Below are 27,603 nucleotides of genomic sequence, written 5' to 3' on the forward strand. Positions count from 1 at the left end.
GTGTGGGGCTATTTTGAGCCTTGTTAGTGGTATAAACCAGCGATTTCTTTTTACTTACTCAATGCCCCCATTACTAGCATTATACGCTAAACAGTTTTTAGAGATAAAACTCTTTACATTCAATTATCATGAAAACAGATCTCAGAGAACGATTGACTAGATAACAACGTGTAATTAGACCAAAGGTTCATTTAGTGCCGGAGTTCTCCTTTAATATATTGAGCTAATCCTCTTATCTGACCGATAACGGTCACATGACCAGCGGTGGGCCGATGCCGATATATGGTGCATCCCTACAACTCCACACGCAGTGACATCATCGCTGTCGGTGTGAGACTTACAACCTTTCCTTATAAACCCAAAGCACATCTAAGCTTCTGGGCCCTGTTTTACAGATCTAAAGCACACGGTGCAAGTGTGCGTCCGAGTCCACTTCTGCTAGTTTAGCGGCGGGACAAATGGTTTAAAAGTGGTCTAAAAGTGTGGTGCCAATTTTCTTAATGAATCATGGGTGTGTTTTGGGCGTAACGTTCAATAAACCAATCAGAGTCTCGTCTCCCATTCGCTTTATAGCCAGTTGCGCTCGCTTGGCGGATTCGCTATTTACATGGAGGAATTAGCAAGCGGAAAAACTGAAGCGAGGAAACGGATCTGCTCATGCGCGAGGTTAAAGCTGTGTGTGTAATAATAAGCAGAGTGTGCGCGCGTTGTGACCCGCCGATAGGCTAATATTACTAACGCACTCTTTAAATAAGAAATAAAATCCTGCGGCGTTGACTTTATACCGGGTTGTTGTTGTTGAACGGCTCAGTCTGTTTCAGTTCACGGAACATCACTAACGCGCGGCCTTGCAAACACTCAAACACAGCCCGTTCTCTCCTCAACGTTAGCATTAGCAGCAGGAGCGGAGGTTAGCACTGAGATGAAGACGGTTCCAGCGTCCGCAGACGATCAGACGCACACGAGTTCAGTAAAGGCACGAGAGGCGTGTCCGTGAGCCTGCGTCACTGGCCGCGGTTGAAGGAGTCCAGAACGCTGGCGTTGGTGTTCCCGAAGAGCCACTGCTGACTGAGAGACGAGGGGTCGCAGGAGTTCATGAAGATGCGCTTCTGTCCGGCGCTACAGTCCACACAGCTGTTACTGACGGGGTGGTAGATGCTCTTATCCTGCACACACACACACACACACACACACACACACACACATTATCATTTGCTCACAGAACCTTCCTCCTTAAAGGATTAGTTGACTTTTGAAAACACTTTTGCTGATAATTTACTCACCCCCGTGTCATCCAAGATGTCCATGTCTTTCTTTCCTCAGTTGAAAAGAAATGAAGGTTTTTGATGAAAACATTCCAGGATTTTTCTCCATATAATGGACTTCAATGGGGTCCAAACGGTTCAAGGTCCAAAAGACAGTTTCAGTGCAAACTGTTCAAATGTCTTTAAACGACACCAGACGATGAATAAGGGTCTTATCATGCGAAACGAGCGGTTATTTCAAAACTTATTCCAAAAATGTAACTTTTCTAAGGACAAATGCTAGCGTTGCTCTATTCTGTGAGGCGTGTTTGTAACGTCACGTAATACGTAATTACATTCAAAAGGTCACGGGCGACGTAGCCGGAACTACAGAGTCAGTGTGTTTACAAGTTGAACGCACAGGTTGAACGTGCAAACTAACTCAAACGCCGTTTACAAAAAAGGAATTAAAAGGTAGTTTGTAACTCTGTAGTTCCGGCTACGTCGCCCGTGACCTTTTGAACGTAATTACGTATTACGTGACGTTACAAACACGCCTCACAGAATAGAGCAAGGCTAGCATTTGTCCTTAGAAAAGTTACATTTTTGGAATAAGTTTTGAAATAACCGCTCGTTTCGCATGATAAGACCCTTATTCATCGTCTGGTGTCGTTTAAAGACATTTGAACAGTTTGCACTGAAACTGTCTTTTGGACCTTGAACCGTTTGGTCCCCATTGAAGTCCATTATATGGAGAAAAATCCTGGAATGTTTATCAAAAACCTTCATTTCTTTTCGACTGAGGAAAGAAAGACATGGACATCTTGGATGACATGGGGGTGAGTAAATTATCAGCAAAAGTTTTTTCAAAAGTGAACTAATCCTTTAACTAGTGTTGTCAAAAGTACTTGCGAGTACCTTCCTGTAGGCCCACAGCTGGTTGCCCTTCATCCCGTGGCAGTCGTAGAGAGTGACGGGGCTGTTGTGGGACACGGCGTCGAAGCACACCTTCTTAGTGTGTAGCGGGTCTCCAACGCGAATATCTTCCCTCCACCCGAACGTGAACACCTGCAGAACAGCCACACACACACACACACACTCTTATTCACATGAAAGCACTCCTCGACATGTGATACTGGTGTGGCGACGCTCACCTGCCCGTATCTCCAGCTCAGCTCGCCGCGCTCCCTCAGGCACGGCTCCAGGCGGATCGGGGATCCCGAGGAAAAGTGCTTGCTCTCCATACACAGGCCGGAGCCCACGTTACGCAGCTGCAACACACACACAAAATCACAACATGACATCATGACTTTTGCGTAAACATACACGCCACTTTCGAATCAAGTGGCGTGTTATCTCTACGCATTTTGAGCTATCCGCGTGTATCCGCGTGTATGCGTGTATGTCTACGCCATTAACGCTCACGTCATTCTGTACACGCCGTCAAATCTCCAGTCATAAATGCCATTAACCCCAGGGACGGTTAGTTTAGGGACGGGGTTGAGGTAAGTCATATATTTATATAACGTTAAGTCAACGGCGTTCATAAACACGCTGAAAAGCGATTATGTGTGTTGATAGCGCGCAAAAAAAATGGAAATACGAATTGGCGTGTCATACAAACACTACTTCATGAGATCAGTCGGCAAAATAAATACGACTTTAAGTTGTGTCAATCAAGTTTAAACACTGCTTCCAAAACTTCCGTTCGGCATAACATTCTTGGTATCGGCACGATTTTCTGTGTTTTTCGCATCCGTCGCAAGCATTTCGAGAACAATTCAGAGCCACAGAATGACGGAAACGGAAAACACACACACAAGAATATTGGGCTCGGTGTGCTAAAGGTGAGCCTGAGGACTCGAGGTGGTTTGTCCGCACTTCTCCACACTACAGTGGACAACAACACCCGACATGTGAAGATTGGGAGCGCAGACTTAAGTTTGGTCATTTTAAAGAAGATTGGCAGACTAATTATTGAAGTAAAAGTTGAAGGGCCCTATCTTGCACCCAGCACAACTGACTTTGTACACTATGAGTAATGTAGCGACTTCATACCAACACATTTTAGATCCGTCCACAAAGTTACTTACATTTCGCGTTTCATACTTGCTCTTCAGACGGGTAAAATAGGCCCAGAGAGTGACTGGACTCCTGGTGGTTTGTTCGCATTAGTGATTGGGAGTCTACTTATTCCCTTATTCCTTATTTCCAAATCAGAAAATTGGCAACCCTAATAGTGAGGCAACGTGTGACGTACAACCCAGAAGTGCTGCGCATCCCTTAGAAGCCTATGGAGGAGTGAGACACTAAGATTTACATCACAAATATCTTACTTTGTGTCCTGAAGATGAACAAAAGTCAACGGGGTTGAACAACATGAGGGAGAGTAAATACTGACAGAGTTTACATGTTTGGGTGAACTATCCCTATAAATACAGTGTCTGTTTCTACAAGAATAAAGTTCAACATAAGTCTATACTATCAATGAAGTGGGGTCTACTTTTTTATCAGTTTTATTTTGATAAACATGACACAATATAACATCGAGACTATGTGTGTTTACTGTTATAAAACAGATTTGTTGATCAGAATGTCCCAATTTACGGAGGCGTATTGCATTCACTTGAAGAAAAAACAAAATCTACTCTGTTTTTCTGAATTAACGAGTTAATTTTTCATGAGAAAAAAAAAAATTGCTCTGTTTTTCTGAATTAATGAGTTCATTTTTCATGAGAAAAAAAGTTTTTGCTCTGTTTTTCTGAATTAACAAGTAAATTTTTCATGGAAATTTTTTTTTTGCTGTGTTTTTCTGAATGAACTCAACTCAACTCAACTTTATTTATAAAAGCACTTTCAAAACCATTAAAATGGACCAAAGTGCTGTCCACAGGCAATAAATAATACACAGAGATATAAAATTACATCAAGACATGACACCCAGATTATCAACCCACAAATTGCTCACAGTTCTCGGACCTACTCAAATGCCAAAAGCTTGATGAAATAAATAAGTCTTCAAATCCTTTCTAAAAATGTCCGTGCATTATTATATAGGAATTAATGAGTTAATTTTTCATGAGAAAAAAATATTTTGCTCTGTTTTTCTGAATTAACGAGTTAATATTTCATGGATTTTTTTTTGCTCTGTTTTTCTGAATTAACGAGTTAATTTTTTTATGGATTTTTTTTTGCTCTATTTTTCTGAATTAACGAGTTAATATTTCATGGATTTTTTTTTTGCTCTGTTTTTCTGAATTAACGAGTTAATTTTTTTATAGATTTTTTTTTTGCTCTGTTTTTCTGAATTAGCTCGTTAATTCAGAAAAACAGAGCAAAAAAAAATTTTCTCATGAAAAATTAACTCGTTAATTCAGAAAAACAGAGTAGATTTTTTTTCTTCAAGTGAATGCAATACGCCTCCGTCCCATCCAGTTCTGGAGTGGGATGAAGATTTTTTATTCCTGCCTAGGGATGAGGGATGTGATATTTTCCCACCGGGTAATTTTACGTGTGACAGCACCGGTAATACCGGCGGGGGGTTAAATCCCTAATGTAAAGGCGGAGCAACACTGTTTTGTTGTGTTTTTCATATAACAACTCACTATTCAAGCAATCCGCCCCGAATTAGCGCGTCCGCGGGCGAGCAGAACAGAGGAATGAACTGAAGCGCTCGCTCTGTTCTGTTCTGCCCGATGACACGCGTGTCCGTACGCATTTTAGTTTCGCTTTCAAACCAGCGCCACTTCAGGGCGGATTGCCTGAATGTGTTCATTAGCCTATTATTCTTAATGAAAGACACAACTACAAATCAGTGCAATGACAAATCCGCTTAAATAGGCACTTTTAAATTTCACTTTGGCAGCAAATATTCCTCCGTCATCGCTGTGATGAATGAGATCGGACTCCTGCTGCTGATCTGTGTGACTCGCGTTCAGCTCACGGTTTATTAAGCAGACCCGTTCAGTTCAATAGTGTCTGTTCTCTAACTGAACTAATGATTTTATCAAAATCAAAAATATCGAATCGGCGGTGGGTGCGGTGCCACGGTGGGCAAGCGATGTAACCGGTGTTACTTCTGAACACCGTCAGCACCGACTATCTCAGCAACCCTAGCGATTCCCGAGCCTATTCTGATCGTAATGCAGTCGAGTGGACTCCAGAGACAGCGCTCGTCCGCACCTCTCCCCAGGCGGCGGCGGGCGGCTCCACCGGCGGGTAGTGTTTGGGAAGATCCCACGCCACCTCCGTCATGAACCAGCGGAAGCTCCTGCAGTCCAGCCGGTTCCTCAGCTCCTTCTGCGCCGACACGTCTCCAGCCGAGAGATGCCGGTACTCCGGCCGGCGCTGGTACAGGAACTCGGCGTACTCGTCCATCCACACCTCCGCCACACGCTTCAGGTTCTAACACACACACACACACACACCAGTCATGATGACGCTCATACAGGACACTGAACACTGCTTCGACTACCGAAATAATCAACAGATAGTTATACATTTAAAAATATACTGCCCTATGAAATAGCCCATGATTTACTCACCCTCATGTCATGACGTTATTCTTTCAGACGACTACAACCATACAGGGGTTGGACTATGAAACTGAAACACTGGCCAATGTTGGAGGTTTCACATCTATATGCCTGGCGGCCAATCTTCAGAGTGAAGCACGGGTGGATCAGTGATGGTTTGAGCTCCAATATCATGACAATCCTGATTGGGTTTGATGGACACGACACTGCCGAGGACTACCAAACCCTTCTGGAGGATCATGAGCACCTGATGCTCAAACCGCATGATCATGCACCAACACACACAGCAAGACTTGTGACAGAAGGGTTTGATGAAGATGAAAGTGACGTTGAACATCTCCCATGGTCTGACAGTCACCAGATCTGAATATTATTAAGGTGTTTTGGAGGAGCGAGTCCACCAGCATCATATAGTGACCTGGACACTGTTCTGGAAGAGGAACGGCTCATAATCCCTCAGGTCACTGTGAAGGACTTCTATCTGTCAATTGGTGCTGTATTTGGATGCAAAATGAGGCCCTCACCATACTAACAAATGATTGTGTTGTAAAACCAGGTGTTTCAGTTTCATTGTCCAACCCCTGTATATTAAAGTTATATTAAAAAATGTCCTGACTTTTAATGAGAGTGAATGGCAATTTGTGTTTTGAAGTCCATCATAAAAGTCATTCACTGCTGTTATAAAGCTTGGAAGAGTCAGGACATTTTTAAAGGGTTAGTTCACCCAAAAATGAAAATTAAGTCATTAATTACTCACCCCCATGCTGTACCAACCCCGTAAGACCTTCGTTCATCTTCGGGACACAAATGAAGATATTTTTGATTAAATTTGAGAGCTGTATAACTACCACATTGGCTCCTAAGGGACTGGCTCTTGACGGCCCAGAAAGTCAATGAAGAAAATGTTTAAATATCCCAAGTGACTACCGTGGCTCAACTATAAGTTTATCAAGCGACGAGACTACTTTTTGTGCGAAAAAACAAACAAAAATAACGACTAGGGTTGGGTATCGTTTGAATTTGAACGATTCTGATTCCGATTCCTTGTTTCGATTCCGGTTCCTAACGATTCTTGATTCCGATTCTTTTAAGAGGCGGGGTCAAAAAAGTGTAGCTAACCTTGCTAACCAACGGCCTTTCTGAAGGAAATACTCCTGTAAAAATACTCCTTTTGTCACTAATTTTGCATTTTGCCGAGATTTCGTTATTTTTAGAAAAGTGAAGCCACACTTTGGACCGCCGACGTAAGCTACTCATGTTCGACTCGCGCGGTTATGCCAACACTTCCGGTAGACGCTTCTTCGTTGGTGTTGTTCAGCGGTTTCTTCTTCCGCTCGGCGGACTGTGAATATCGAAACTAGGAATCGAAATTTTAACTTTTGAACGATTCCGGGAAAAACGAAAAGTTAGTCCCGGTTCCAATCGATACTCGATTCTCGATACCCAACCCTAATAACGACTTTATTCGACTATTCCTTTTCTTCCTTGTTGGCCAGAAACGAGACACTTTCTTAGATGTCCACGACGCATGCGCGAGAATTGCGATCTCCTTCAACTACTTCAGTTCAATTCTCGCGCATGCGTCGTGGACATCTAAGGAAGTCTCGTTTCAGGCCTACAAGGAAGAAAAGGAATAGTGGAATAAAGTTGTTATTTTTGTTTGTTTTTTCGCACAAAAAGTATTCGCGTCGCTTGATAAACATATAGTTGAGCCACGGTAGTCACTTGGGATATTTAAACATTTTCTTCATTGACTTTCTGGGCCGTCAAGAGGCAGTCCCTTAGGAGCCAATGTGGTAGTTATACAGCTCTCAAATTTAATCAAAAATATCTTCATTTGTGTTCCGAATACGAACGAAGGTCTTACGGGGTTGGTACAGCATGGGGGTGAGTAATTAATGACTTAATTTTCATTTTTGGGTGAACTAACCCTTTAATATAACTGGATAAATTTGTCTGAAAGAAGAATATCACACACACCTAGGATGGCTTGAGGGAGAGTAAATCATGGGCTAATTTTAATTTTTGGGTGAACTCTCCCTTTAAGACTTATTTATGGCCTTTTTTTTCTCCTATCAAAAGGGCATGTTCACATCTTTGCTCATGAAGCGGGGCGACAGTGAACAGGTGGATGTAGTAAATCTGATCTCACATCAGAACATCATGATGTCAATGTGAAATGCATTGTGGGAAGTGCATGAGTGCTGATCGGACACTCACCCTGGCGAGACTCACTCCTCCGGGAACTTTATAAGGCACGTACTTCCGGTATATGTGACCCACTCGAGAGCAGGGGATGTCCTCCATACGCCCACCACACATCCACACCTCAGGACACACACACACACACACACTCAGTCAGACACAAGATGATATAATAGTGTCATAAAACACAACATAATAGAAAATAATATAACTAATATCATATAATGAATAAAACTAATAGAATCAGTCACTATTATTAAAATTAACATATTAAGATCAAAACAAGCTAACAAAACTTGCTAATGCTAGTGAAGCGGCCAGAGTCGTTGCGCTGCCTCCACCTAAGCTCCGCCCACAAACAAACGTCACCATGTGTCTAAACTGAAAAGGCGTCCATTAGAGCAGGCCACAGCGATTACCTTGAACGAGATCTCGTACTGCTCTCCTCCCCAGATCTCCAGACCCGTGTCATATCCTCCCAGCTCCCAGAACCACTTCCTGTCCACAGCGAAGAGCCCGCCCGCCATCACCGGAGACCTGACAGGAAGAGGAGAAGTAGAAAAAATGATCGTTAATCGGCCAAAATGTTGAAATGAAATGCGTTATTTTTTTACACAACTAATTAATCAAATTAACATGTTAAATCAACAACCCTAGTAAATACTGACCATCTAAAGTCCACAATCACGATCGACTGCATGTACTTTCACCCATTCAAAGAGTATGGAGGCGATCGATCCACTGAGATGTTACACGTAAAAGAGAAAGGGCACTCACTCGAAAGGGTCGCTGGGGTCAGCCTTCTCCAGCTGGGGGGGGATAGGGATGCGCTTGTAGTACATCTCCCAGTCGAAAGCCCCTCGCATGGCGTCGCCCGCCTGCGTCTCGTAACCGAAGTTATCGTGGTCAATCACATCGATCATCGGACACACGATGGTCTTCCGGTTCTGAGCGATGCGATCTGAAGGGGCAAACGCAACCATAATCCACTGTCAGGGTTCAGGGTTCAGAAACATCCTAACTTAAGAATCCTATCGTATGTGTTTAGGAACCATCGCCAATTCAGACCCCTTTTCAGTTTCTTAACTATACAAGACAAAAACTCATAAAGGGTAATTTTTGCCCTGAATTTTAGGGTTTAGAATTTTAACAGAGTTTAGTTACCCAGTAAGGGAGGTTTGTTACCCAGTAACAGAGGTTAGATTACCTAGTAACGGAGGTTTGTAACCCAGTAACGGAGGTTAATTACCCAGTAAGGAAGGTTAGTTACCCAGTAAGGGAGGTTTGTTACCCAGTAACAGAGGTTAGATTACCTAGTAACGGAGGTTTGTAACCCAGTAACGGAGGTTAATTACCCAGTACGGAGGTTAGTTTACCCAGTAAGGGAGTTACCCAGTAAGGGAGTTACCCAGTAAGGGAGGTAGCCAGTTAACGTTGGCCTCGCAGTGGGAGTCCAGGAAGGTGATGACGTCCCCGATGGCTGCCTCAGCTCCCAGGAGCCTCGTCCGGATCAGACCCTCGCGCTTCTTGGTCCGCAGGATCCGCACCTTCGGCAGGCGCACCATGTACTCCTCCAGTGGGGCCTTCAGGTGCTCTGGGCCAACACAGGACCGGCACAGGTTTAGCCTTCCTCAATAAAACACTACAGTATCCAACACATTGTTTCAAGAAAGTTCAAAAGAACAGCATTTATCTGAAGTAGAACCTTTAGTAACATTATGAACATCTTTAATGTCACTTTTGATCAATGTAATACATCCTTGCTGAATAAAAGTATTCAATTGTGTCCAAAAAAAAATGTGTCCACACTAAGTTATTTTTGTTTGGAAACGCATCTTTCTGGCTCCGTTTTGTCCTTCCTTTCACACTGAGACGCAGTTTCAAGTTTCAGACAAACATATAATGATGATCGAGAGCGACCTGACGCTCAGTGAATGCTAGGATATTGCTAAATAAAACGATCCTGCCAGAAGAATTGTGCAATAACGTTATTATTTATAGTTTCGTATGTATCGTCTCAGAGCTTCTGTGAGGGTTATCGTGTGCTTGAGTCCTCTCCTCTTCCCTGACCCAACATGCACTTGCATTAAAATGAGAACTGTCCGTTTCAGTGCGCTGATTGTGTTGATGTAATGCGTATCACTTGTGCTGCTATTGAGGTGTAAAACAGGTCTGTAGTTACGGGGAAGGTTTGAGGTGTAATTATAGATTTACAGAAATTAATTACAGCTATAATTACATGCAGGTATTATTAAGTATAAAAGCATGTACAGTCAAACCAACATTATTCAGACTCCTTCAACACTTCTCAGATCATCAGTTTATTGGCTGTAGTTATGAAAATGGAGATAAACATGAGCAGAACTCAGTGGATATTTGACTGGTTTTGTCCGTCCTTCTGTTGGACTCACACATGAATTATGTTGAATATCTGTTCAATTTAACTACACAATTAGATAATACCAGTTTAGCTCAACCAGTGACCAAGCAATGCTTCATGTTGTTCAGTGTGTGTGTGTAATTACAGAAAACACACTTCAGCAGAACATCATCAGCTCAGTGGAGGAGTCATCGCTGTAGTCGCTGTATGAAGAATATCTGTGTAATACGTCACAGTTTACTTTATTCTGCTTTATTCTTCACTTACATTATAACTATAGTGTCCTGATCACACTAGTGAAACACTATCAAACAGTTATATCTGGTGTCTGAATAATGTTTTGTTTGACTGTATGTACACAAAAAGGGCATCGAATCAAATCATTCATTTAAATGTTAGTTTAAAGACACTTCATGTAAAGTGGGACAAATAAAGTAAACGTAGTTTAGATTTTACTTGTAATGCTGCTCGTCACATCTTTATGGAAGCTTGTTTCTGCCACAGAATAAAAAGCATTAAAAAGGTAATTGTGACTTTTTATCTTAAAATTGTGTGTTATAGTCAGAACTGTGTGTTATAAAGTGAGAATTGTGTGTTATAAAGTCAGTATTGTGTGTTATAAAGTCAGTATTGTGTTATAGTCAGTATTGTGTGTTATAAAGTGAGAATTGTGTGTTATAAAGTGAGAATTGTGTGTTATAAAGTCAGTATTGTGTTATAGTCAGTATTGTGTGTTATAAAGTCAGAATTGTGTTATAAAGTCAGAATTGTGTTATAGTCAGTATTGTGTGTTATAAAGTCAGAATTGTGTTATAAAGTGAGAATTGTGTGTTATAAAGTGAGAATTGTGTGTTATAAAGTCAGTATTGTGTTATAGTCAGTATTGTGTGTTATAAAGTCAGAATTGTGTGTTATAAAGTCAGAATTGTGTTATAGTCAGTATTGTGTGTTATAAAGTCAGAATTGTGTTATAAAGTCAGTATTGTGTGTTATAAAGTGAGAATTGTGTGTTATAAAGTCAGAATTGTGTATTAAAGTCAGAATTGTGTTATAAAGTCAGAATTGTGTGTTATAAAGTCAGAATTGTGTGTTATAAAGTCAGAATTGTGTTATAAAAAGTCAGTATTGTGTGTTATAAAGTCAGAATTGTGTGTTATAAAGTCAGAATTGTGTTATAAAGTCAGTATTGTGTATTATAAAGTGAGAATTGTGTGTTATAAAGTGAGAATTGTGTATTAAAGTCAGAATTGTGTTATAAAGTCAGAATTGTGTGTTATAAAGTCAGAATTGTGTATTATAAAGTCAGAATTGTGTTATAAAGTCAGTAATGTGTGTTATAAAGTCAGAATTGTGTGTTATAAAGTCAGTATTGTGTGTTATAAAGTCAGAATTGTGTATTAAAGTCAGAATTGTGTTATAAAGTCAGAATTGTGTATTAAAGTCAGAATTGTGTGTTATAAAGTCAGAATTGTGTTATAAAGTCAGTATTGTGTATTATAAAGTGAGAATTGTGTGTTATAAAGTGAGAATTGTGTATTAAAGTCAGAATTGTGTTATAAAGTCAGAATTGTGTGTTATAAAGTCAGAATTGTGTTATAAAGTCAGTAATGTGTGTTATAAAGTCAGAATTGTGTGTTATAAAGTCAGTATTGTGTGTTATAAAGTCAGAATTGTGTGTTATAAAGTCAGAATTGTGTATTAAAGTCAGAATTGTGTTATAGTCAGAATTGTGTATTAAAGTCAGAATTGTGTGTTATAAAGTCAGAATTGTGTTATAAATTCAGTATTGTGTGTTATAAAGTCAGAATTGTGTGTTATAAAGTCAGAATTGTGTGTTATAAAGTCAGAATTGTGTATTATAAAGTCAGAATTGTGTTATAAAGTCAGTAATGTGTGTTATAAAGTCAGAATTGTGTGTTATAAAGTCAGTATTGTGTGTTATAAAGTCAGAATTGTGTGTTATAAAGTCAGAATTGTGTATTAAAGTCAGAATTGTGTTATAGTCAGAATTGTGTATTAAAGTCAGAATTGTGTGTTATAAAGTCAGAATTGTGTTATAAATTCAGTATTGTGTGTTATAAAGTCAGAATTGTGTGTTATAAAGTCAGAATTGTGTTGTAAAGTCAGTATTGTGTATTATAAAGTGAGAATTGTGTATTAAAGTCAGAATTGTGTTATAAAGTCAGAATTGTGTGTTATAAAGTCAGAATTGTGTGTTATAAAGTCAGAATTGTGTTATAAAGTCAGTAATGTGTGTTATGAAGTCAGAATTGTGTGTTATAAAGTCAGTATTGTGTGTTACAAAGTCAGAATTGTGTGTTATAAAGTCAGAATTGTGTGTTATAAAGTCAGAATTGTGTGTTATAAAGTCAGAATTGTGTTATAAAGTCAGAATTGTGAGTTATAAAGTCAGAAACTCGATGTAAACTCGCAATTGTGAGATAAAAAGTCGTAATTATCTTTAAAATGTTTTATTCTATGGCGGAAGCCTGATGATGAAACGCTCATTTGAAACATGTTGTTTGTCAAATGTTTGACCTCATATTGACATGTTAAAGCTTGATGAACTGCGGCCAGTGTTTCAGCGATCTGTAATCTGGGCCGGTCCTGGCGTGAGTGACGGGAACCTGAACGCATCATCACCCGGACTGGATCACTGTGGACGAGTGAGACGAAACACTAATACTGGGCTGAAATTAGACATATTTATATTTGATTAAAACATGCAGCAATCCTCAGATCTATAGTGGGGAGATTACGGCCAATCCGGAGCTTATGAACATGAACATGTGACGCGCTGCAGGACAGGATCATCTGGCTTAACATCTGTCACGCATATAAAACACACCGGCGCATGCTACGTCTGTAATCCGGGTGCGCTTGAACACGCCGTTTACGCTCTCCGTCCACACTAGCCGTTTTAAACTAATGGAAAACGCTGAATCCCCCTGTACTGCGCTCACGATAACCCTCAGAAGCTCTGAGACGATACAGACGGACGTTATTGCACAATTCTTCTGGCAGGATCACTTTATTTAGCAATATCCTAGCTTTCACTGAGCGTCAGGTCGCTCTCGATCATCATTATACGTTTGTCTGAAACGCTAAACCTGATGTGATGTTTCACCGCAGCAGATGCGAGTGTATTCGGTCATGTGTGCAGGACTGTGATATGAAGAGTGTGTGAAGGAACATGTTTCAGCAACTGTGTGAAAGTGCCACTATAAACATGAAAATATTTTGGTACAACACGTGTCACATGACTAAACTTACATCATCATTTTTAAATCCCTCAGTTTCCACAGTCCACACTACAACACGAAAACAGCGATTACAATCCACTTAAGAGAGTTTTCATGAATAAAAACTGCGTCTCAGTGTGAACGGAAGGACAAAGCGGAGCAAGAAAGATGCGTTTCCAAACGAAAACATGTTGCCTGGGTTACAGGAGACGTTCACAGCTCAGCTCAGGCATTATAATGATGTGTCTGACGCTGTTAGACGTCAGTGTGCTAGGCCGACGAGCTGCTGTACCCTTGTCGCTGAAGTCGTCGACGAGCACGATCTCGGCGAGCAGCTGCGGCGGCGAGCGGTTCAGGACACTGTGGACGGTGCGGAGCAGAGACGACCAGCCCTCGTTGTGGAAGGGGATGATGATGCTGGTGTTGGGGAGATCTTCAGCATACAGCTTCGTCTTACAGCTGCACACACACACACACACACACACACACCGTTTTCATTGGCAGAGGAAAAATATATGCCCAGTTATTCAAAAACATGCATCAGATTTAGTCCCACACTGGCAACGTTTACATGTACAACTTTCGTTTCGTTCAGACTGAATTCCTCCCGATTGATGAGTCTGAACGTAGTGTTTACATCAACGCTGATCATGTGACCGGGTTAATCTACGCGTTTATGTCACAAGCTTCAAATCTGAATATATCTTTCGACATGCACTAATATACAGTTTCCTGATTTCTGCGCATAATAACTATTCTCCTACATTGGTCCTTTATTTTTTCAAACAGCAGACTTCATATTTATGCATTTTTTCTGGTCATCATTTGGAGACGTGAGCGTATGAGCCGCGGTGCCGCTGCTTATATTGATCACACGGTAGAACTCTGTGGATGAGAATCTGCTGAGGGAAAGGAGGATTATAGGACGACGAGACACTCATTTATACAACACTTTATTTAACAGGAACTACAGCTCGATCAGCACGTCATTACGCTATTTCTACACTACTTCTATGTCATTAAGCTATTTATACGCCATTTAACATCATTAAACAATTTCTACATCCGTACACCATTTCTACATCATTGCACTATTTCTGCATCACTGCGCTATTTCTACACTATTTCTACACCATTAAGCCATTTCTACACCATTTCTATGCCATTACACCATTTCTACATAATTTCTACATCATTATGCCATTTCTACATCATTATGCCATTTCTACATCATTATGCTATTTCTACAATATTTCTGAATCATTACGCCATTCTACATCATTACGCCATTTCTACAAAATTACACCATTTCTACATCATTACGCTATTTCTACACCATTTCTACATCATTACGCCATTTCTACATCATTACGCTATTTCTACGTCATTAAGCCATTTCTACATCATTATGCTATTTCTACGTCATTAAGCCATTTCTACATCATTACGCTATTTCTACGTCATTAAGCCATTTCTACATCATTACGCTATTTCTACGTCATTAAGCCATTTCTACATCATTACGCTATTTCTACGTCATTAAGCCATTTCTACATCATTATGCTATTTCTACGTCATTAAGCCATTTCTACATCATTATGCTATTTCTACAATATTTCTGAATCATTACGCCATTCTACATCATTACGCCATTTCTACTACATTACACCATTTCTACAAAATTACACCATTTCTACATCATTACGCTATTTCTACACCATTTCTACATCATTACGCCATTTCTATGCCATTGCACCATTTCTACATCATTACGCTATTTCTACACCATTTCTATGCCATTACACCATTTCTACATCATTACGCCATTTCTACATCAGTATGCTATTTCTACACCATTTCTACATCATTACGCTATTTCCACGTCATTACACCATTTCTACATAATTTCTACATCATTATGCCATTTCTACAATATTTCTGAATCATTACGCCATTCTACATCATTACGCCATTTCTACTACATTACACCATTTCTACAAAATTACACCATTTCTACATCATTACGCCATTTCTACATCATTACGCTATTTCTACGTCATTAAGCCATTTCTACATCATTATGCTATTTCTACAATATTTCTGAATCATTACGCCATTTCTACATCATTACGCCATTTCTACGACATTACACCATTTCTACAAAATTACACCATTTCTACATCATTACGCCATTTCTACATCATTACGCTATTTCTACGTCATTAAGCCATTTCTACATCATTATGCTATTTCTACAATATTTCTGAATCATTACGCCATTTCTACATCATTACGCTATTTCTACACCATTTCTACATCATTACGCCATTTCTATGCCATTACACCATTTCTACATCATTACGCTATTTCTACACCATTTCTACGTCATTACGCTATTTCTACGTCATTTCTACATTATTACACCATTTCTACATAATTTCTACATCATTATGCCATTTCTACATCATTATGCTATTTCTACAATATTTCTGAATCATTACGCCATTTCTACATCATTACGCCATTTCTACGACATTACACCATTTCTACAAAATTACACCATTTCTACATCATTACGCTATTTCTACACCATTTCTACATCATTACGCCATTTCTATGCCATTACACCATTTCTACATCAGTACGCTATTTCTACACCATTTCTACATCATTACGTTATTTTCACGTCATTACACCATTTCTACATAATTTCTACATCATTATGCCATTTCTACAATATTTCTGAATCATTACGCCATTCTACATCATTACGCCATTTCTACTACATTACACCATTTCTACAAAATTACACCATTTCTACATAATTACGCTATTTCTACACCATTTCTACATCATTACGCCATTTCTACATCATTACGCTATTTCTACGTCATTAAGCCATTTCTACATCATTATGCTATTTCTACAATATTTCTGAATCATTACGCCATTCTACATCATTACGCCATTTCTACTACATTACACCATTTCTACATCATTACGCTATTTCTACACCATTTCTACATCATTACGCCATTTCTATGCCATTACACCATTTCTACATCATTACGCTATTTCTACACCATTTCTACGTCATTACGCTATTTCTACGTCATTTCTACATTATTACACCATTTCTACATAATTTCTACATCATTATGCCATTTCTACATCATTGTGCTATTTCTACATCATTACGCCATTCTATGCCATTACACAATTTCTACACCATTACGTCATTTCTATGCCATTACACCATTTCTACACCACTTCTATGCCATTACACCATTTCTACATCATTACGCCATTTCTACGTCAGTACGCTATTTCTACACCATTTTTACATCATTGCGCTATTTCTACGTCATTAAGCCATTTCTACATCATTATGCTATTTCTACAATATTTCTGAATCATTACGGCATTCTACATCATTACGCCATTTCTACATCATTACGCCATTTCTATGCCATTACACCATTTCTACGTCATTGCGCTATTTCTATGCCATTTCTACATCATTGCGCTATTTCTACATCATTAAGCCATTTCTACATCATTATGCTATTTCTACAATATTTCTGAATCATTACGCCATTCTACATCATTACGCCATGTAAACTTTTGAACTGGATCTTGATGATCAAGTCTGTATGGTTTTATCAACTCAAATATATCTTCGTTGGAAAGTGTGTGTCCTCATCCAGCGCTCTTAAATAACTTAGAGCTCAGTCTTCACACTGACACTTTATACTTTACACTTATTCTGAAGTCTAAGAGTAAGCAGTGACTCTGAGAGAGTGGCTTCCTACATAGACATCTAGCAAATATTCACAAAAGTGCTTGAGTATTGATTTCGATTTACAACAGTGTTACTCGGTAAAATATTTACTGCGACTTTAAAGGTGCCATCTACCATAATAAATCAAATCCTACTCCATATTCCATAACAGATGGGGGCAGTATACCTCCAAAAAATGACTTGTGCTCCTACCATCGCGCATGTTATTCAAATCATTTGACATGATAGTAAAAGGTTGGAAGACCGCAGTTTCAGGTGGAACATTTGGAGATTTTTAGAGATCAGAGACTCAATGAACTAAACACTAGAGTGAACTAAACTAAACACTATGAATCTCAACACTAAATGATGAAGACCGCCTCATAGATCTCAAAAACAAGCTGGTGCATTTCGACGGTATGGGAAAATAAAAGCTTGGGCAATTATTTGAAGTTTATGGTATTCGTTTTGTTCATATTACACTTTTATTGTTAGTGACTTAATTTGACAGACAGCATTCGCTGATGTTGGTTAAGCTAGCGCCGTGAATTCACCGTGAGACACATGCAATTGACACTTAGCAAGCAGGTTAGTTAAGCTCTCAGATTCTGTCAATTATATTTTGCAATTCAAAGAATAAATACTGTTTTGGCGCTTGTACATGTTACACGACAGATCCCTAGCGCACGTGAACCGATCGTCTCTACTAGCTTGAAAAAGAACCCGAACACTGGTGAAAGATACAGTATGCTACAACTTACCAAAATGTATTCCTCATGCATAATGTCGACCAATCATTTTTTGAACTCTTCCCTGAACTGAAATGTAGTAGTGGGCTGTATTTCCACACGACTGACATCAGGTTCAAGTACACACACAAGCCGTGCGAGCGCGACTCACTCGCGTATTGCAGTTTGGCTGGTGCTAACGTTGCCCGTCCGCATACCGCCTCCCATGGCCGGAACTGGTATTACGATACCTGCCGGGCCGGGGCTAGTAATTTAGCATGCTAATTCAGGTTAATATCTCGGCAGCACTATAACTTGTCAGTTTTTTAATGACATCTTTGCACTTATTTCTTCTCATTCTTTTGATGCGTGTAGCTCATTTTTCGTATATTGTTACCTCAATTATTGTATATGGCACCTTTAACAGCCCAATGCTGTCTCGTCGCCTCGACGCGTAGTTACAAATCTCTGGAGGTGCACGTCAAGCTACGGCGGAGGGGTCGGAGAGGGGTTCGCGTCGACGCAGAGAGGTCTGCTGGGGTACGCCGACGCAGAAGCATAAAACAGGCTTAAGCCTCTGGTAAAACTAGTTTGTCGACTAGTGTGTACATTTGTTTGGAAACCAGAGCACTATTTGACAGAGTTCCTGAATCCGGTCATGTGGAAGAAACCCACCCAAACTGACATCCGTGATCTCTTCCAGAGATAATAACTACCCATTAGTCATTGCGTATATGTTTTATTAGCAAGTTAATCTGTGGTGTGTGTCGTTCTTTCGTTAGGTTTCTCTCACTCCTGGACTGTACGACGTCAGAAGGAAATGCTGATTAATCCTCCAGTAATCAGAAGTTCTTACAGTGGAGAATATACAGTCAAAACAAAGCCGATAAGATCAATGCTGACACTAGCAGAGGATTAAAGCCCATGACGGACGGTCCACTGGAGGAATGATACGGAGAGACAGATGACAGCAGTGAGAGGAGAGCGAGAGATGAACTAGTCTACTGTGTAACTTTATTATTACTAGAAGTGAGTCTGATGTCGGGGCAGGAGTGTGTGTATCAGACTCGTGTGTGTATCAGACTCACTTTGGGTGTCTGATGTCGGGCAAGAGTGTGTGTATCAGACTCGTGTGTGTATCAGACTCACTTCGGGTGTCTGATGTCGGGCAGGAGTTTGTGTATCAGACTCGTGTGTGTATCAGACTCACTTCGGGTGTCTGATGTCGGGCAGGAGTTTGTGTATCAGACTCGTGTGTGTATCAGACTCACTTCGGGTGTCTGATGTCGGGCAAGAGTGTGTGTATCAGACTCATGTGTGTATCAGACTCACTTCGGGTGTCTGATGTCGGGCAAGAGTGTGTGTATCAGACTCGTGTGTGTATCAGACTCACTTCGGGTGTCTGATGTCGGGCAAGAGTGTGTGCATCAGACTCGTGTGTGTATCAGACTCACTTCGGGTGTCTGATGTCGGGCAGGAGTGTGTGTATCAGACTCGTGTGTGTATCAGACTCACTTCGGGTGTCTGATGTCGGGCAGGAGTTTGTGTATCAGACTCATGTGTGTATCAGACTCACTTCGGGTGTCTGATGTCGGGCAAGAGTGTGTGTATCAGACTCATGTGTGTATCAGACTCACTTCGGGTGTCTGATGTCGGGCAGGAGTGTGTGTATCAGACTCGTGTGTGTATCAGACTCACTTCAGGTGTCTGATGTCGGGCAAGAGTGTGTGTATCAGACTCATGTGTGTATCAGACTCACTTCGGGTGTCTGATGTCGGGCAGGAGTGTGTGTATCAGACTCGTGTGTGTATCAGACTCACTTCGGGTGTCTGATGTCGGGGCAGGAGTGTGTGTATCAGACTCGTGTGTGTATCAGACTCACTTCGGGTGTCTGATGTCGGGGCAGGAGTGTGTGTATCAGACTCGTGTGTGTATCAGACTCACTTCGGGTGTCTGATGTCGGGCAAGAGTGTGTGTATCAGACTCGTGTGTGTATCAGACTCACTTTGGGTGTCTGATGTCGGGCAAGAGTGTGTGTATCAGACTCGTGTGTGTATCAGACTCACTTCGGGTGTCTGATGTCGGGGCAGGAGTGTGTGTATCAGACTCGTGTGTGTATCAGACTCACTTCGGGTGTCTGATGTCGGGCAAGAGTGTGTGTATCAGACTCGTGTGTGTATCAGACTCACTTCGGGTGTCTGATGTCGGGGCAGGAGTGTGTGTATCAGACTCGTGTGTGTATCAGACTCACTTCGGGTGTCTGATGTCGGGCAAGAGTGTGTGTATCAGACTCATGTGTGTATCAGACTCACTTCGGGTGTCTGATGTCGGGCAGGAGTGTGTGTATCAGACTCGTGTGTGTATCAGACTCACTTCGGGTGTCTGATGTCGGGCAGGAGTTTGTGTATCAGACTCATGTGTGTATCAGACTCACTTCGGGTGTCTGATGTCGGGCAAGAGTGTGTGTATCAGACTCGTGTGTGTATCAGACTCACTTCGGGTGTCTGATGTCGGGCAAGAGTGTGTGTATCAGACTCATGTGTGTATCAGACTCACTTCGGGTGTCTGATGTCGGGCAGGAGTGTGTGTATCAGACTCGTGTGTGTATCAGACTCACTTCGGGTGTCTGATGTCGGGCAAGAGTGTGTGTATCAGACTCGTGTGTGTATCAGACTCACTTCGGGTGTCTGATGTCGGGGCAGGAGTGTGTGTATCAGACTCGTGTGTGTATTAGACTCACTTCGGGTGTCTGATGTCGGGCAGGAGTGTGTGTATCAGACTCGTGTGTGTATCAGACTCACTTCGGGTGTCTGATGTCGGGCAAGAGTGTGTGTATCAGACTCATGTGTGTATCAGACTCACTTCGGGTGTCTGATGTCGGGCAGAAGTGTGTGTATCAGACTCATGTGTGTATCAGACTCACTTCGGGTGTCTGATGTCGGGCAGGAGTGTGTGTATCAGACTCATGTGTGTATCAGACTCACTTCGGGTGTCTGATGTCGGGCAAGAGTGTGTGTATCAGACTCATGTGTGTATCAGACTCACTTCGGGTGTCTGATGTCGGGCAGGAGTGTGTGTATCAGACTCATGTGTGTATCAGACTCACTTCGGGTGTCTGATGTCGGGCAGGAGTTTGTGTATCAGACTCGTGTGTGTATCAGACTCACTTCGGGTGTCTGATGTCGGGCAGGAGTTTGTGTATCAGACTCGTGTGTGTATCAGACTCACTTCGGGTGTCTGATGTCGGGCAGGAGTTTGTGTATCAGACTCGTGTGTGTATCAGACTCACTTCGGGTGTCTGATGTCGGGGCAGGAGTGTGTGTATCAGACTCATGTGTGTATCAGACTCATGTGTGTATCAGACTCACTTCGGGAGTCTGATGTCGGGCAGGGATCGGTTGAGGGCGATCCGGTTACTGACGAAGATGTTGAAGCCGTTCTCTCTGTAGGCCTGATCCACACGGTCCGAGTCGCTGAGGGGGTACGGCCGGCCCTGCTCGCCCACACCTGACACACACACACACACACACACACACAGTTATGGGCAATACACTCATAAAAATGGAATTTCTGTACAGTAAACAATATATGACCAATCAGTTATGACAACATATGTTTTTACACAGCTTTAGGAATAAATAAATAAAAAAGTAGGTCTGCAAATTGCAATATGGACTTTAATATGGGAAAAAAAGATTTAAATGTTCATTCACGCAGAACATGCAGGATTCGTGTTTGGTTTACTACACATACTGAAGCACTCGTGACTCTTCAGCCGCTCTCACCGCTTCAGCTGAGAAAAACTCGTCATTTCACACAGACACAAAGGTCTTCACGGCAATCCGACAACATAAACGTTCAGTTTAACTTATATATTACTAGAGGAATGTAATACTAGTACTACAACAATACAATTATTATTACAACTAAATCACAAAATGTTTCTTCCATGTTTTAATTTTAAACCTTTGTGCAGCACTTAAAAAAATTCAAAGGGTTCCTTTCATTTTCATTTGATTAAAAGATATTACACACATCATTTCTGACAAAACTTAACATTTCATAGGGCATTTCATAGTTTTTTATGAATTCAATGAACAAGACATATTTTTGATTAAACCATGAAAAGGAAATCCAGAAAAAGGAAAAAAGGAACATTTTGTAAAAAAAATAAATGAAATTTAAGAAAAAATAAAACGTATTTCAAACTTTAAAATACTTTATTTTTGTTCAACTTTTAATGATGTTCTGTTCAATTGTATAATTTTCATAATTTCAATGAATTAGGCATTCTTTTTTATTAATACATGTGGTTATTAATTTAACCATTAAAATGTCCAGAACAAAAACAGAATCCAGAAAAGTTAAAACCGAAAAAAAAAAAACAGGATTTGTGTAAATGAGTAAAACCCAACGTTCAGCATGTATTTTCCTGTTGAGCACATGACGTACCGGAGCGCGCCGCCTCACTCTTGATAGCGGCGTAGTCATGCCAGTCGCGTTTCCGAACGCCGGTGTTCTGCACTCGGTGTCCCTTCGGTCTCTGAAAACACACACATGAAGCTTGTGTGAGCAGAACACCACACCTGGAGAAACACACAGAGCAGCCGAGGAAGAGGAGGAGGAAGAGCGAACCCTGCGTCTAGGGCTGGGGGAAAAAAATACCAGAAGCAAAAGAATTTCAAGATACATTACTAAATATTTTAAAGCCAATTATCGATCGTAACCACCCCTGAGGTCCCAGAGGTCACGACCTCTCTATTTTTCCAAGTGTGTAATGAAGGTTGTGAAATGATTAACTAATATTAACTCTACTTATATTATATTATATACTGATATTGCACATTGCCACGATTGCAGATTTTAGCTTTTGTGATGTCACACATGCGTAGGCTCCGCCCATAACTGCTGACAGACTCCGCCTGATTTAATATAGGCCCCGCCCCTATACTGTTCATCTCCTCACCAGAGCATTTAACAGCAGCATTCAAGTCAGAAACGTATTCTTCTTAAAGCTACTAAAGTTAATCTGTGAAGAGCAGTGAGTGATATTCTGTTTTTATTTAGTCGTTTGATTCATATTATCAGCTTATAGCAGTAGGTTCAGTTTAATACACAGATCTAATAAACACAGATTTCCGACTGTGTTCATGGGAACATTGTGTGTATTTGACAGTTTAAGCTCAATAAGAAGTGAAAGAGCACTTAGTTAAACCCTCACGGGACGCTCCGTCTGACAGCAGCTTTCTGTGCGCGTGATTCGGTGTGTGTGTGTGTGTGTGTGCTCAGATAAATGTGTGTGACGTTCAGACTGATACGGCTTTAAAACACAGGCAGATAATACACTTTCATAATGATGATGAACTACAATGTCACATGAGATTATAATCCAAACCAAACAGTTTTAAGTTTTCGGCAGAGTGTCCGAGGCACGAGCTGCACAGGCTCCGCCCTCTTCTGGAAAGGGGCGGAGCAACAGCTAATTTGCATTTAAAGACACAAGCACAAAAAACAGCAGGTTTTTCCTGGATGATGAACACATCTGTGGGGTATTTAGAGCTGAAACTCACACACACATTCTGAGGACACTGAAAGACTAATATTACATCTTGTAAAAGGGGTGTAATAGGTCCACTTTAATGATACCAGTGTCACTGGTAACGACAACATAAACAGCAATATGACACGTCTTCTAATCGATGCATGATTATGTATTAAACATGAGCAGAGTTGCTGCTAATATGACAGGATGATTGACAGGCCGGTTTCCTTTAACAGTACGGGAATGCTTGTCAGGTCAAAAGTGTGTGTTTGTTAATGTGTGTGTGCAAACTTACAGGGCAGCACGAGTGTGCAAACAGGGATGTACGTCTGCTACGTGTCTGTTTTTTAAAAGCAAACGGTGTCCATAATAAACAGCAAAACAGTGTACACCTCCTCACAGCACTAAACGCACACATGTGCTAAAGCAGACGAACGAGTTAGCAGAGGTGTGTGTGGGGTTTATAAAAATACTATTTGGCCAGTGGAAGAGATTGAGTCTGAAATGTATTTGATTTATTAATTCAAAATGATTGTTAGCAGTGTAATGTGATGCACATCCATATCTCATATTCTCCATATGTTAAACGTGTATCACGTGGATGAATATGCATATGCTAATGATATGCAGATGAGGATGTGCAGGTTCTGGCGTACGCACGCGCTCATCAGGATATGTTTTGGCTTCGGACGCACGTCACTTCCAGTGCGGATCCTCCAGGGTGTGATGAGCGAGAGCGAGCCCAGCACCTGCCGCTCACCACAGAGGAGCTAACAGCCCTCGGCCTGGACCCGGGCCAGCGCACACACACACGTGTGGACAGCAGAACACACACCGCCTTTCACAGCCGGCCCGATGAAGGCCTGCTCTTCCGGCTCAACCTCTCGGGTCATGATGAACACGCGGCGCTCAGCGCTGCTGCTGCTCTCTCGCTTCACACACACACTTTAGTCACACTCTTGGTCTAATTTTAAGAAAATGGAAATCGCCTACTCATTCCTCTGGGATTAATGATATTTCTAATTTAGTCAAACTAGAAAAAAAATGTGTATATGCTTTTGGATGACCAAGTTTTTAATGGGTATATTTATTATATGTACTTCTGCTATTGCTTTTCATTTACAAGAGAGATGGAATTATTATACTTACTAAGGACTAAATGTGATATCTCAATGGCATCTGTAATTGTGTGATGTATTTGGTTTATGAGTGGGGGAAAGTATTGTAGATATACAGTATTTCATCTTTCTCATCCTCATATTCAGCGCAGGGAAAGACTTGTTCATCAACACCGGACTGGAGATCGCAGGAGTGCTGCGCTTCAACACTAAACATGAAGATCTGATACCCCAAAATACACAGTGCGTAGTGAGAACATTAAAACACTCGCTGTTGTATTGCTTCTTGTGACTTTAAGCAATGCCGATGTGTTTTTTAATGGTGTGTTTATTTTATATAGTGCCTTTCTTTAAACTCAAGGTCGCTTCGTAAGTCATAAGCATGTAACGAAACTTCAACTTATGCCGTTTTTTAAAAGTCTTGATACTAAAAAGGGTACTTTTGATACTTTTTTATACTCATATTCTCCATTGTTGCGGCTCCTCTCTTCCCAGTCTGTCAGTAACGCTCTGTTTACTTCCTGTCTCTATGAAGCCCCTCCTCCTGAAAGCACAATGTGCTCTGATTGGTTGGCTGGAGCAGTGTGTTGTGATTGATCGAGCACTTCGAGTGTGTTTGGAAATGTCCCGCCCCTTTCCATAACCGCCAGTTTAACACACTACTAACTCAACCATGACTTATTATAATGATGAATATTGTGACGTGTTTTTTTATTTAAAAGTAGTATATTTCCAAATTGAAATAGTGGTAACACTTTACAATAAGGTTCATTAGTTAACATTAGTTAACATGTACAATAGGTGAACAATACTTCTTCAGCATTTATTAATCTTAGTTAATATTAATTCCAACATTTACTAATACGTTAGACTTAATGGACATTAGTTAATGGACTGTGAACTAACATGAACATACAATGAACAGCTGTATTTGTATTAACTAACATTAACAAAGATTAATAAACACTAACTAATGCATTGCTCATCGTTAGTTCATATTAGTTAATGCATTTACTAATGTTAACTAATGAACCTTATTGTAAAGTGTTACCTCTCTAATAAAAATAAACTATCATTCAATAAAATCAATTTAGCTCTGAAGCACAAAAAAAAGTGCTAAACAACCAGTGTAATTGCCATATAAATAATTTGAACAGAAAATGTTTATATTAATACTATTATTTAACTCAATAGCCACAAAAAATAAAAAGTAAACAACTTTAATGTTTAAAATATGGAACATTTGTGTTTAATTTCCATGACGAAACAGTGTCTAAACTGTGAACTTCGTTCAAAAGGACCATATAATTAATTACCGATCACCAGATAACTTGTTACCACGTTGACAGATTGCGCGCGACGCGACAAACCCTCAGCGACAGACAGCGTTGTAGTCGCGTCGCGTTCCTCGCAGACGGAGATGAAAGAAGTCGTCAGAGAAGCTTGTATCGCAGTGACAGTGAGAGTTCAGTGTTTCTGAGAGAGATCTGCGGTACCTGTGTGTGAGAGAGTCCGGGTCCGTCCGCAGAACTGCTGTCCAACAACCGCTCCAGAGACGAGGACCACAAGCCGACGTTCGGCAACAACAGAAAGGCCACGATGAGCAGAAACGCGATCTGCAACAATCTCTTCTGCTTCCGTCGCATCTCTATATCTCGTTTAATGTTTACGCCGCCGTTTCAATACATCAACACAAACTCATACAAGTGCCTGTAACTTCGGTCCGCTCGCTCTGCGTTTAACTGTCAGAACTTCCGCTTCCATGGACTGAACCACTACTGCTTCGTCGACGGGGGGAGAAAGTTCAAGACTATTTCGGTGATTATCATTTTTAGAAAACATTTCACGTGGTTATTTCGTGCGACTCGTTGTACAGAAGTATTTACAAAAGATTTATTTTAGAAACAGCTGATTAGAGCTTTAAACTCATGTACTTTATTGACCTTGGGCTCGATCGTTACCTAGCCTACTGCGGCGTCCGAGTGGAACAGTTCATCAAGTAAATGTTGACTGATGAGAGTCTTTTATGAATGAGAACAGAGGATAGTTCACACCCGGCAAATACTCATTCCAGAGAGATTATATTATATTATATTATATTATATTATATTATATTATATTATATTATATTATATTATATTATATTATATTATATTATATTATATTATAACGGGTTGTAAATAAAACATATGCCAAGGGATAATCATACAAAGCCCATATAATATGACTGAAAGAAAAAAAATAGATCTAGATAAAAAATTATATAGATCACTTACATGCATCAGCCGCCACCCCACCCCCATAAAAAAATATATATACAGTATATATATATATATATATATATATATATATATATAAAAATGACACAACAACAAAAAAAGTTTTTGTGTATTTTGTGGGTGGAGCAATGAAGAGATGGGTGTGTTTGGGTTGATTTCAAATGTCAACAGTATTCAACAATGATTGTCAGAAATCACTTACTGCACCTTTAAAGTGTGTGTGGGGGGGTGTCAGGGTTGTGTTTAATACGCTTTAAGACACACCGTGTTTGTGTTGATAAGTGGACAGCATTGCTGAGTATTTCCTCCTTAAAACTGCAGTGAACCAAAGACAGTCTCAAAAACACGTGTGAAATCGCTGGTGTTTCTGACGTCACAAACCACCTTGTAACCAATCAGATCAACGTGTGATCGACAACCAGTGGATCTCTGAGTGAGGGAGTGAAGGCGGGGCTCATTTGCATATTCATAGAACCGGGGATACTAAATGAGATATAATAATTTAAGATATTTTAAGACATTTTTTCCACGGAAAAATCTTTTAAAATG

At 40.6% G+C, this 27,603-nt stretch overlaps 1 protein-coding gene across 1 annotated transcript; it reads right to left on the reverse strand.

The window, feature by feature from the left end:
• Positions 1–116: 116 nt before the first annotated feature.
• On the reverse strand, positions 117–26,542 carry galnt10 (UDP-N-acetyl-alpha-D-galactosamine:polypeptide N-acetylgalactosaminyltransferase 10 (GalNAc-T10)). Its single transcript, XM_039663516.2, has 12 exons — positions 26,272–26,542; positions 22,568–22,658; positions 21,484–21,622; positions 13,899–14,065; positions 9,393–9,578; positions 8,762–8,945; positions 8,404–8,521; positions 8,000–8,107; positions 5,427–5,648; positions 2,399–2,515; positions 2,163–2,312; positions 117–1,166 (listed from the first exon to the last, which is right to left on the reverse strand). Exons 1-12 carry the CDS (start codon positions 26,419–26,421, stop codon positions 1,005–1,007), a joined length of 1,794 nt encoding a protein of 597 aa, XP_039519450.2. The 5' UTR covers positions 26,422–26,542; the 3' UTR covers positions 117–1,004.
• Positions 26,543–27,603: the final 1,061 nt, after the last annotated feature.

Source organism: Pimephales promelas, chromosome 19, assembly GCF_988280905.1.
Source record: "Pimephales promelas chromosome 19, fPimPro1.hap1.1, whole genome shotgun sequence".
Taxonomy (NCBI): domain Eukaryota; kingdom Metazoa; phylum Chordata; class Actinopteri; order Cypriniformes; family Leuciscidae; genus Pimephales; species Pimephales promelas.